General features: G+C 38.6%; 1 protein-coding gene across 3 annotated transcripts in view; it reads left to right on the plus strand.

The window, feature by feature from the left end:
• Positions 1-13,299, plus strand: part of ELMO1 (engulfment and cell motility 1) — a 311,101-nt gene that overhangs the window by 102,641 nt on the left and 195,161 nt on the right. For all 3 annotated transcript variants that reach the window (XM_049816140.1, XM_049816139.1, XM_049816138.1), the window contains exons 9-11: positions 4,728-4,827; positions 10,305-10,456; positions 11,303-11,381. In XM_049816140.1, the coding sequence (XP_049672097.1) occupies positions 4,728-4,827; positions 10,305-10,456; positions 11,303-11,381 (331 nt within the window). The remainder of the gene's footprint in view (positions 1-4,727; positions 4,828-10,304; positions 10,457-11,302; positions 11,382-13,299) is intronic.

Consider the following 13,299-nt stretch of genomic DNA (forward strand, 5'->3'; position numbering starts at 1 on the left):
AGCTGTTCTTACTCTTTGATGTTGACCTCAATAAAGTCAGGCCTTTCAGCTGCCCAGTATTAGTCTGTGAGCACAGTTGCTCAATGATAAGGGACTTAAAGTTAACCGCTTCCTCAACTCCTGCATTTGGTAGTAGGCTGCTACTCTTGTTGCCTCTTGCCCAGTTAAAGTTGTTTCTTTGCTGCCTTCCCTCTGGACAATTAGAGATCAGCTTTGCTTCTGTTTTGCCCATGAAAAAAAATGCTTTGTGTAAAGAAGTCTTTGGCTTCTAGTCCTAATGGGCTGGTGGCTGTATCCTGGTTGTGACAGACAAGCAACAGTTAATTTCCTGGTTCTGCTATGCAACTTTTACCATATAAAACATGAGACAGTCCACCTAGCTTTATAAAAGCTTATATTGCTTTTTTTTTTTTGTGTTACCTGATGACAGCTGAGCCTGACTAATTATCTCAATTTAAAGAATCATTTAAACAGCTGAATATTTTTCTGTCCTCAATAGCAATAAAATGTTCTTTTTGGTATGTGTGTTAAACATGGATTGAGATTTATTTTTTTCCCTCCCCCAAAAACCATCTAGGGGATTTGGGTGCTCAAGTCCCATTAATTTATTTCAATAAGAAATCCAAATTGCTTTAGGCATCTTTCAAAATATCAGCCATAGTTCTATATATACATCTGAGGATTACTTAGCACACATGATAAAAAGATGGTTTAGCATGTAGAAATTATACTAGGAAGGCAGGTGAGAGACAGGTGTGGTGGTCAGGGTCACACATGCATTCCTGTCATTTTTATTTTTAGGAAAGAAAAGCTAATATCAAAACGTGGAGTATTTTTTCTTCATAGTTTCTAAAGGTAAGAATGCAGAAGATTCTTAGGAATGTAAATTAACAGGCTTTGACCTGGTATTTCTCTAAAACCTAGAGATGTGAAATGCAACTGTTGACTTACTCCTCAGCCAGGTGTGTCAGAGGGGTTGAGGTTTACGGACTGTGGATCCGTAGACCACAGATGGCTGTCCATCCATAGCGCAATAGCTCACGCTGGGACGGCTGATGGCCTTTCAGACCCCAGCTTTCCGCTGCTTAAGAGGCTTTTGCCGAGAGCTGCTGTGGGTGAGGAAGTGCTTCATGACCAGTTCACCCATCCTCACCACGGTCGTTGGAAGAGGGGAGTCAGGTGCCAGAGAATGGGGGAAACTTCACCAGCTGTCCCAGTGTAAGGTGTCCCCACCCAAGAGCCAGAGACCTGAACAGCGTTCCAGAGGGATTGTACAAGTAGCTTGCCTGAGAGCATAGATCATTAAAATGTTAGTGTTAGTGAGATACGAAATTGCAGTTACACAGTGCACCTTTCTGATCGTTTTTCCTCTCTTGCTGTGATGACACACGTTAAAAAGCACCTTCGTAAGGAATTACCTTCAAACTATGAAGTCGTTTTGCCAGAGCAGCAAGGGTTTGATATTTACAGAACTGTTGTGCCTTGTGCTGTGGATTAGTCTAAAAAAGATTTTTATAAAGAAAGAGGACCCATTATTTTTCAGACTTTTTCTATGACTAAAACAGTTACTGAGATTTTGAATTAAACAGCTCCTACCATGTATTTTCTAAGATTAGTGTTTTTATGAACAAGCTTCAATTCCCTTGAAATTTCTAGCATCTATTCTGTCTGCCGCTCTTAATAGTGTAAGTGCATCTGTGCATGTGTATCTTGAAGTGTATTGCTTGGAAGTCTATTTCTACCTATCTGCTTGTGTTTAAACACATAACAATGAATCAACACCACTCCCTTCCCCCTCCAGATACTTTAAGCCTTATCTTGCTCTAGTTACTCTGGAGATTGCTTTCATCTCTAGCTGTGCTGTTCCTAATGCTTATCCTTTAAGCCTGGCTTTTGACTTTTGCAATGCCACTTAGCGTATATATGTGTGCGCAGGTGCATATGCATAGCTGTATATTTAAAAAATACATACTATGTATGTGTGATGCTGCATAATATAGAAAGTTGGGAATATTTCTTGCTGCTTGATTAGTCCCAGTGTTGCACCTCTTCCATTAATTTTTTGAAGCATTGTCACTGGAGTGAAACCTGGTGGGGTGTCTGATCATTTTAAGTTGAAAAGTACTTTCACCTTCTGGATCCCAAAGGTTGTATCATTGTCTCATCTACTAACCCCAGGTTTATACATTAATACCAGTATTTTCAGCTCCGTTAACTCGGTTTCCCCTCCAAAGCTGTGGAGGAGGCTGCATTAATTGGCAGGATTAATTACTAGTTTTGGTGAGAAGAATAAATGAGACTGTTGAATTCAGGTTAGTTTAATTCCTTACAGTCCAGCTACTGCTGTTCTGAAGGTGAATGTCCATATGCAGGTTTAATACAATTTAAGTAATCCCTCTAAACTATACCCATTGTTAAAGGGGATTAGTTTTCATGTACAGTTAGTTTCTAGAAGAGTATTTATGTACTAAATACAGGTTAATTGACTAAATTTTTAAACAATATATGAGGAACTCTATAATAATATATAATTTATAATATATAATAATATTATATAATTTATCTGCTTAGTTTAATGCTGGGAGAGACATTTTTATCTACACTTCAACCTATATGGCCTATCTTTTTGTAATTATTTTCTTTCATTTGGATCTAATTTAGTCTAGCTTCTTAAAATACTAGAATTCCATGTGTTTGTGGAAGTATTCTGTCATGAAGATGCATGAGAATTTGGTACAAGTTTTTAGAAGGAAGTGTTTCCTAGGGATGCTGTGTTTTATTTGTGGGTTGATAAATAACCATTTTATGCAAAAGGAATGGATTGGGGAAAATGACAGGACCAGAGCTGATTAAATTTCCTGCAGAGTCTTATTGTCACCTTGTTATGAAATCCTTGATTATTTGGAATGTTAATGATGACATTTTAAATCTAATTTAATTTTTGGAAGATTTGCAATATTAAAAAAGAAGCAAACAAAACTGATCCCATATCCCCCCCCAAACAAAGCCAGAAACTTCCAGATCATGTATTTGCTGAACAAAATACTCTTTGCAGAATTACAGTGGATTTTTTTAAAGGTACTGTATTTTTCTTGTTTGATCTTTGGTGTAGTTTTTTTCATCTTGTCCTAAATAATCAAAGGGTATCAATGGACACCCTTACCTACTGGATACCCGTACCTACTGTGGAAGAGAAAGGTATCGGGTTTGTTTGTTTTGTTTTGTTTTTTACTCACAAAATGTCAAGAATGGCAAATTTATTTTTAGTAGAGGGCATCTGTGGAGTTTTGATGAACAAGAGCTCCTTTCTTAAATGAAGAGGCCGCTAATGGCTGCATCTCACCGTCAGAAATCCCTAAATGGCAGATTATATCAAATCCAGTAAACTGGCTATTGGAGTTGCTACATGAAACTGATTTTCTGCCTTATTTCTCTGTATTGCTGTAAACGTCTTCCATCTGAGTGGAAGTGGATAAGTTCACTTATTTGTGGTAGATTGGTGCAGGACAGTAGGAGAGCAAATCACAGAATAAGGATTACCAATTACATTACTTAACTACGGCTACGGCTATAGTGTTAGATTCAGGTTTTCAACATACTGAGCATTGCAGTTCCAATCTGACAGGTTTTTTTCATTTTATCTTTTTATTAGGTAAGCTGTTGCATTAAAATCACTGGGACTATTCATGCTGTTTAGATTGAGTGTATGCTTATGCTTGTTAATGGCTTCGTGGCAGAGTACCTTGCAGGCAGTTTAGCAGGCCCTTAAAGGTAATACACTGCTTCATTTTGGGCTCTGTGCACTGCTGCTTGTATTGAGTAGTGACCTGATTGAATGGCTTCATTGAAATCATGATGGCTGCTGACTGTTTGGTCCCTGACTATACACGGAATTGAAGCTAATCTTTAAAAACTGGTTTTTAACATGGAAAATTCCTGTGCAGCTAGTCAGGGTAGAGCATATTATGTTGAGAATAAACCCATTTGAATTTAGTTGACTTCATACAAAGATGCATTGAACCTCAGATTTACTGGTGTAAATTTACAGGTGTAAAATGCAGTGTAGTGGCCTGCAAACCCTAAACTATTAATGCTGCATGCTTGGATGAACTATGGGAACTTTGCAATTCCCTTGACACATTTGCCCATAGATAAACAAAAGGAGATGTATCTTCAGGTTCAAAGAAAGATATTGAAGCATTAATATTGGAAAATTGCTGCTCAATAGAAAATCTCTTCTGGTGCATTTTTAAAATATTTTTGCTTCCTTGTAAGAGAAGGAACAAACAATCCACTAACTTTCTGCCAATCTGCTTGATACAGAGGTACCAAAAAGTGGCACTTCTGTATGACATTCAATTAGGAGCATTTCCATAAGTTGCTAAGAAAAAGCTCACTTCTGTTCTTCTGTTAAATCTAAACCTCTGAATTTATAACAGCAGTTTAATTTGGATTATCTGATTTCCTTGAGCATTGCATGTAGTGTTCTCCTGGGAATTAGTTCTTCTCTTACAAAATTGCTTTCTTCCAGGTGACTGTTCTTGATGTCCATGCTGAATTGTTTTGGAGACTGTCTGTTGCACGGCCTTTCTTGCTCTTCTGCTACCTCTTAGTCCGTAATTGGCTTCACTTTCCTGCCTTTCCAAAAGCTTCTTGCTGCTTTATTCCCTCGGTCACTGCCCTGCTGTATTACTGGTAAATGTTGTCATGACTCCTGTCTCTTGCAGCTTTGGAGATATGTTGTCCTTTACACTGACTGCATTTGTTGAGCTGATGGATCATGGGATTGTATCGTGGGATACATTCTCTGTGGCATTCATCAAAAAGGTAAATTTGTAATCAATGCTATCTGTTCTAGATCAGTTTAAATTTTTGAGGTGAGTCGTGGTTTGGGTTTTTCTTTTTCCCCAGGTACATTATTTAGATCATTGGTCAAAAGGTACATGAAAGTGGGATTAAAGTGCTGTTTCAAACTATGAATGTTTGTAGTTGCAGGATGTGGCCCAACTTCTATGGAAATCAATGGGAGTGAAATGGGATCAACACTGTATTAGGCTTATTACACAAGAAATTGCTTGCTAAATTACAGTGTGACCTCCCTGGGCAGATACCATGCAGTTAAAGCAAAAATTAATATTTTTGATTTAATGTAAATTAAAATGAGTAATACCATATTTCTTGAAACAAAAACAGCACTGAAGTGTTTCCTCTGGGGGCATGGGAGGGAGAGAAATGAGTTAGTTTACAAATTGAAATTAAGCTGTTCTCTACTGAGTTTATCAAGTTGAACTCTGGCCTCCCTGCATCTTGCAGCTGAGGTCTGTGGTTTTGAAACATATCTTTCCATGATTTGTAGCATTTTTTTTTCTTTTCTTACATGTAGAAGATGCACAAAAGCAGCAGAAACACAGGAGTACTCTTTAAGAGATTTAACAGACCTCACAAAAAAGTTTTTGTTAACTGATTTAACTCTTTTCATTTACTGTGGTAAAAAAAACCACAAACCCACACTTCTTTACAAAGAATTTTCAAACCAGATTGAACTCAGAACTTAAGTTAAAGTGCGTTTGTACAGGTTCAAAAGATATTAGAGTTACTTCACTAAAATGATAACAGAAGCAGTAATGGAACGACTATAACCTGAGGCAAATACATCTTTGTTTTAACAGTGTGTCAGAGCAGAGACTTTTAATTTAAATTTGGTTAGAAAATTGCTACCACCAAAGGAAAGTACAAATTTACTTTTGTTGCCAAAAGAGAAAGAAGAATCAATTATGAAAAGAGCATTAGATATTAAAGCTCAGTTTTGGTCATTAAAAATGATGGATGCTATTTGTAAGAAAAATTTGCATAATTTGGAGTGTCTTTTTTTTTGCCAATCTTGCAGTCTGGGTAGATTATAGTGATGATTATTGTTATCTTTGCATGGCAAAGAAAATGGTACAACTGTTTTTTTAACTGACTTCATGAGTTACAAAGTCAAGCCCAGAATGCCTTATTTGTTAGGGGAGCCTACTAAGAAGTGTATGAAGAAACTTGCTAAAATGAGTTTAAATCATTCTACTTTGTTAGCGACCCAAAGTGATTGTCTTTGTGTAACCTTATCAACATCTTTTGCCCTGTGGGTGGTATGGTGACTACAGAAGAAAGTGGTGTGTGCACCTCTGTTAATGGCTCATCTCTTCTGTCTGGCACTTCCATAGGTTTCCCCGGACAGTGACCCAATTTTAAAAACAAAACAAAAGACACAAAAGCATTCTCACAAAGTACCTATGAAAACCAAAACTGGCGGTAAAAAACAAAAGTGAAACTGGTGGACAAGAAAGGCACCAAGGAGAAGAATAGGACAGTTAGAAGAGAAACAGAAGGACAAAGAATGACAGAAATAGAGCAAAGAGGCACCGGTGTGTCCTGATGTGCCACACAGTTGGGAGCCGGAACAGCAGAGCCCTCAGTGGGACTCTGTGGGCAAGGGGCCAACCTAAAGGAGCACCTTTGGACCATGTCTCTCTGGTGGCAATCTACAGCTTTACTCTCACTTGCTTCTCTGACCTTGGCTTTTGATAGGCCACTTGAAGTTGCGGATGGGCTTCCTCAAGTGGTTGACAGGATGGGTAAGGGAGCTGATAAGTTTCTGCTAGCTGAGGAGGAACTTCGCAATTGAGCGCTGCCCTTTGAAGCTGTCTTTCATGTTAAATGGAAGCCAAACTGGAACGGGGAGGAATTAATCTGAACTTTTTTCTTGATTAGTTTTCTAACTTAAAATGTAGAAGCTGGAGGAGACCTCAAGGGGAACCTCTAACTGCTTCTAATGACTAACTGCTTGGTGTTGGATGCAGTCTCCCTCCCATCCTTCGGGTACATAAAGACTGCTATTCCAACTGCTGCAAATAAGAATTGACACTTTCAAGGAGAGCTTTATCTTAAGGGAGAATAGCTAGCATAATTTGAAAAATCTTCCTTATGATATGTGAGATTCTCTCAAGACCTTTTTCTTGCTTATGACAATGAAGTTTATTTCCAGCTTCCATAGTTGCCTAAAGGATTTGGATGCCCAGTTCTTAGAAAATGTATGTTCATATCCAATTATCATGACATTATACAAATTTGGTACTCCCATTTTTAGTCCCTACAGGAGGAGAAATACAGTTTGTAGTATTGGTTGAGATAGTTAAAAATATCTTTTAGAATTATTTATGTAATTGCTGTTTCATAACTGTGTGATGCAGAGTCTTAACTGTGATGAATTGTTTACTCTGCCTTCTAAAATGTACTGTGCAGGAAAAGGGGGTGGCAGCAGGGAAAGTATCTCTGTGTCTCAATTGTCAGTTTGTTTTTCTGTAGTCAAGTGCAACTCTAGTTCCTTACTTGCAAACGAGATGCACGCTTTAAAATTTTACTGTGCATTAGGACTTATCAGAGAACAAAACTTTTGTCAGATATTTCTGTACATTTCTGACATCAAAATGGTCCATGCAAATAACTAATGAACATGCCACTGCTCAGAAAATCATGTTTCCTTCACTGTTCTTTCCCTGTGTGTTTTTTGTTGGTGGCACAGTTTGTTAATTTATTTTTTTATTTTATTTTATCTTTTTAAATTTTTTTTTAACTTTTGAATTCTCTCCTGTGCTTTAAGTGATGCTGAAATGGGAAGAGAACTCAGATGATTAGTTTGCTATAGGTTTCTTATCTACCCTCACTTTACAAGTTTAGCTCCTGTTTCAGCAGAGCACTGGGGCTGGACTTGTAAAAGCATTCTGATTCCTTATTTCCCTTGAAATCGAATGGAAGTTAAGCACCCAGCCAATTCTTGTGTATGTGGCTATATATGTCCGGATAGGACTATGCAGATATTAAGGTTACAGGTATTATGCTGAACAAATAATTTTATCCTTGATGAAACACACCCATGTGGAAGTGGTTTTCATGTGAAAGTGCAATGCAGTGAAGTTGCTTGTTTCTGGAGGAGAGGTTGTATTTCTGTGAGCTTGCATTATTTTTATCATCAGAATTTTTGATAAATGAGTGCAGGATTAGTTTTGGATGTTGAAAGCCCTCCCCGCGCATGGTGCTCAATAAGCAGAGAACAGCAAATAACAGCAAATAACACAAACTTGAACTCCTATTGATTCTTGTCTCTTTTTAAGAAGGGTCTTTTTTTTCCCACATCTAGAACTTCAAGTATGGTGATGGAATTTATTTTTAATCTAGTTTTCCTCCCTCTGGAACTGGTATGCCTTATTTATCAGGGTAGATAAGCCTATTATTTCTGGCCAGACTTCATGCTTCAGCAAGTCGGTTACGAATATACATAGCTTGACATGCAAGTTACCTAGCAGATGCTTTGTATGTATGTTCAGTGTGATATGTCATAGCTTTTTAATCACAAACACACAAGCCAGCATCATACCTTGGGTTTGTGTTTATGATTAAAAGATGGTATGGTCCAGGATCAGAAGAATAAATATGTCTAAGGCAGCCTGTCCTAGACTGAGGTTTCAAGTTATCTATACTGTGAGATTTCTGCAGGTCCCTGATACGAATATGTCCCAGTGAAGCATTTACACTGCCACTTGAAATACCATGGGAAGGAGCTGCTGCACCAAGAATAATTCATACGTGTCAGAGCTTCTAAAGAAGATGGTGACAGTAGTCTGACAAGTTGGGACACAGTCTGGACATATTTTATTCTTGCTGCACAATTGATTCACAGATGCCTGATGACTGTGAGGCATCCAGAGCACATTTGGCTGATGGTGTGAGCAGTGCAGAGTTGCTCTGTGCGTACACTGTCTGTATTGTGGGCCTTCTGGACATCTGACAGCTCTGGCTGCAGTGCATCAAAAAACAACTGGATTACTATTGAGAGGTAGGGTAGTACAGTGCTTCCGAGATACAGCTTATTACTTTAAACAGCACAATGTGCATCATATACTAATGCAAATATTACTTGGGCTCAAGACTTGCAGGCAGCAGATTTTGAAAGTCCAGAGTAGAAAAAGGCTAACTGAGTTTCTTCTTTCCTCCTGTTCTCCATGCATGCATGGGTTGGGGTTTTTTGGGTTTTTTTTGGGGGGGGGTTTTGTGTTTTTTTTTTGTAAAGTCAGTGTGCATTTCCTGAATTGAGTTATATTCAGGATAGCATGTTCTTATTGTGGTAATGCAAACCAAGTAGCAGAGCAAACAGCAGTGCTGCAATAGGTTGGAAGAAGTAAGCATCTAGAACCACAAAGAGTATAATCACATTAGTGGCTTGTAGCATGAGTACTGAAGAAGCACGTGGACTTGAAGTTTTCTGGAAGGAATGCATCAAACTTGAGACAGGACCACTGTAGTGTGTTACTTGGCTGTAAAGAGCAAATAACTGTGGTCACACGACATTTCTTCTGTCTGTCTGTGCTTCCCTGGGTACCTTTCAGCTTGACTCTGCCAGTATTGATGCATTCAAGGAAAACCCAGGCAGTTCTCACTTCCTGCGTCAGCAGGAGGCAAGCTTCTTCCCAGGAAGCGGGTCTGTGGTCTGGGCATGTGGAAGAATGCACGTTGCCACATCTTACTGCACAGCTGTGTTGGCTCTGCAGATGTGAGCATGCAGCACGTCATTGCCACACTGCAAAAAAGCAGAGGTCAGACCTGGTTTTAATTAACAAGCCATTTGTTTGTGGCAGCTTGCAGTAAAAGTGAAGGTTATTAATGAATGAACACTTAGCAAGACTGGACCCTAGACAGGGTTATGGAACCAGTTGTGCTGATAAATGATCATCAACAGAAGTTTAATTTGTTACCTGGAGAGAGCTCATTGTTGTTAACAGCAAGGGGGGGAGGGGGGAGAAGCATATTTCGCTGGAGCATGTTTTGCCAGGGAGCTAGATGTAAATTTCTCTTTTCAAACATTTGCCTTGAGCCTAGATACTTGTTTAGAGAAAGCTTGCTGCACAGATTTCTACCAGAGAGAATGAGAAATATTCTCCTTTCCAAAGTTTTCCTCACAAAAAATATAACCGTTCTAGTTCTCTAATGTTGATTTATGATGTTCATAATGTAATGTTGAAGCATAGGTTTCGGTTGTATGAATATTGACATAAATGTATGGTGGTTTGTGCCAGCTGAAGAACCTGTGCCACTGTGTCCTTTAAAGGTATCTGCTGTGCCTGGTTGTTGGCTTTCAGGTATTCACTGATGTGTGGACAAGACTACTTGTATTCTGATGCCTTTCTGTAAACCATGTCCACAGTTGTCTCTTCTTCCCTTTCCCTGTTTTAATGACAAGATGTAAATTCTCGAAATGTTTGAATTTGTAGATAGCCAGCTATGTGAACAAATTTGCCTCGGACATCTCTATCTTGCAACGGTCGCTAGCAATCCTGGAATCGATGGTGCTCAATAGCCATGACCTGTACCAAAAGGTGGCACAGGAGATCACAATTGGGCAGCTAATCCCACATCTGCAGGGGTGAGTGTCTTCAACTGCCACCTGATACGGTGGATTTTTTTTTTTCCGCCCAGATGAGCACAACATTTGGAAAAAAAGAGTGGTATAAAGACTGGCAACCTCCTGTGCGATTCCTCCATCCAGTATAAGTGGCTGGGTGATTTGTAACCAGCTTTCTGGAGTTGCTTGATCATTGATTTTAATTTTTTTTTTTTTTTTCACTAAGCTGCCTGTGTAGTTGGAAGTGGGGAATGGAGAGAAGAGCACCCCATAGTAATAAAATGCTTAATGCCATTAACATACAGATGGGATTGTTTTGCTTGCCAGCCTCTGGAAAGTGTGTAAGAAAAAAATTGGTCAACTTTTGCTGAAGGTTTATTTAAAAAGGGAGAGGGTTTTTCTTAAACAGTAACGTGCAGTGGTTAAATGGATGGAAACTGCCTCTAGTGTATTGTGTATAGTTATGCTTGCCTCCCAGCTGGGACATTTTCCACTCACCTGAAAAGCTTTTGATACCAGTGGGTTCATCCCCAGAAGCCTTTAGGGAAGATTCCTCTTCCTACCTCTAGCTGTTGGGCATCTGGCAGAAGCTGATTGTCTGGGTTCCTGCTATGATCAGTGGAGGGTCTGGCACTTCAAGGGTGTGACTAATTCCACCTTTCTTGAATGCTGAGTCTCCCTCTGGAACATTGGCTCTCACTAATAGAGACAACCTGGTCATGACCAACTTTGACTGATTACCTGACTTTTACATGGTTAACATTATGAAGTCCACTTCTACTTGCAGTAATGCAACTGGAAGATCAGTTTCTACAGCTCATGCATATTCATTTTCCTCTCTCATGTTTATAATTTTGTTACAAACAGGACAGACCAAGAAATCCAGACATATACCATTGCAGTAATAAATGCACTTTTCCTTAAAGCACCGGATGACAAGAGGCAGGTAAGTTGTTGGGTCTTGTATATCTACACATCTGTAGGAAAAGTGTGTCATATTCTTACCTGCAGCTGTCCCAGTCACCTTTTTCCTACAGTTAATTCAAACTGAAACTTGTTCTGTTGTTTCATACTGGTATAGTATTCATTTTAATGGAGCTACCTCCATTTTGCACCAGTATTAGTAGGGATTAAGTATTCTTCTGTGCTTTTGTAGTTCCCTGTAACCTCATATGAACCATATTGACTGTGGCTGGCTCTACTGAACTGTTTGCCAGCACAGCTTGTAAAACTAGGCTATTTTTGGTAAACTGTTCTCCCCCCCCCCCCCCCCCCCGCTCCGATTTTTTAATAAAAAAATGCATTCCTTTTGAAAATGGAAATGTCTTGCCATGTAAGCATTTCATTGCTTTTATAGCATACTATTTTAATTTAACTTTAGTGCCAGAGATCAGAAGTCTCAAAAGAAAGTATTTCAAGATTGCTAGTTGCTGTTAAATGAGGATGGAATGAGATGTGTTACAAAATAGAGAAGTCTTATATATGTTTATTAAGTCATTAGCCTGTGTCAAAACAGCTTTAGTCATTTATTTATTTAACATTTCTGTCACCAGGGACAGTGATGATGATTCTTGTGGTGACATGCTGCTAGTGTCCAGAAAAAGTTCATTGAGAGCTGCTGATCAGTTTTGACAAGGACTTCCCTTAGATATATTTACATTTCTAAATGCTGGAGATTGGTTAAACAAACATCAAAGCCCTAATGGGTAATTTTTCTTTTTTGCCTCAAAAATATTTTTAAAATTGTAAACAGGGGAAATTAAAACCATGGTTTAAGTTAAAAAAAGAAAAAAAAAAAAGCGCCTTTTTCTTCCATTCCTTTTTTCCTTCTTACTCCAATAGTCTTCAGTTATTAAGGGAAGACGGCACCTAATGAACAAAAATTGGAATAAAAACTTTATTTCAATTTTGGCATAGATCTATGATAGGTCCTTGTAAGAAAACCAAAGATTTTGCTTTTTACATTTTTGAATAGTTGCTACTACTTATGTTTCTGTGAAAAGTATGCTTTAGTCATATTTGAAGTTGAGAGACAGTGTCAGATGTCGATAAGACTTTAATATTAATCAGTGTGCATGTGTTCCTGAAGATAACAATACCACAGGGTATTCCCAGCAAGTAAAACTGTATTTCACCAACAGTGTAACCATCTAGTGAGGCTGGCAGTAAACCGTGCAGACTTCAATTCACCTGCAGTACGTGCTGCTTTGACACAAAATTGTTAGTCATGGAGTTTATGATCATCAAAATATAATGATCTGATTTGGCTTGAAGGCTAATAGCTGCAACACTTGCAGAAAATTTCCTTCAGCCTTTAATAACCTATAATAAGTAGTCAGAATCTGTTAGGTTTCTCTTTGTATCTATCTTGTGGTTAATTACTAAACCATACATTGAAGAAGGTAGGTGTCCATTAGCTTCAAGATAGGGATAGCTTCAGTAACTTTTACTGAATTCTGTCTTTCTGAGACAATGAACTGAGGTGATGGAGTCTTATATAATTATTTGACAGTGGGTACTCAAAAGTTAAGGTTCAGCACGCACCACTTACATGGTTGGGAGTGAGAAACTGCACCAAACCCCGTATGACTTTAGTAGCTTTGACACCCTCTCTGCTACTGTCTTACGGAGACTGGCATGATGTGGATGACTGCACTGCAGTTAAGAAAACGATTTAAATTGGTGCTGGTATCTGAATTCCTTCCCCTCCTGTTTTGGGTTTTGTTTGTTTGATTGTTTTGTAATGTAAAAAGCCAAGACGTTCATGGTTTTTCTTTTTTAATGAGGACTCCATGGTTGCTTTGCTTCCTCTGCCACTGTCAAGGACCAAATCATCTAGAGAAACCTAGGCTATTTAAAAAAAA

The sequence above is a fragment of the Accipiter gentilis genome, chromosome 14 (genome assembly GCF_929443795.1).
Source record: "Accipiter gentilis chromosome 14, bAccGen1.1, whole genome shotgun sequence".
NCBI lineage: Eukaryota > Metazoa > Chordata > Aves > Accipitriformes > Accipitridae > Astur > Astur gentilis.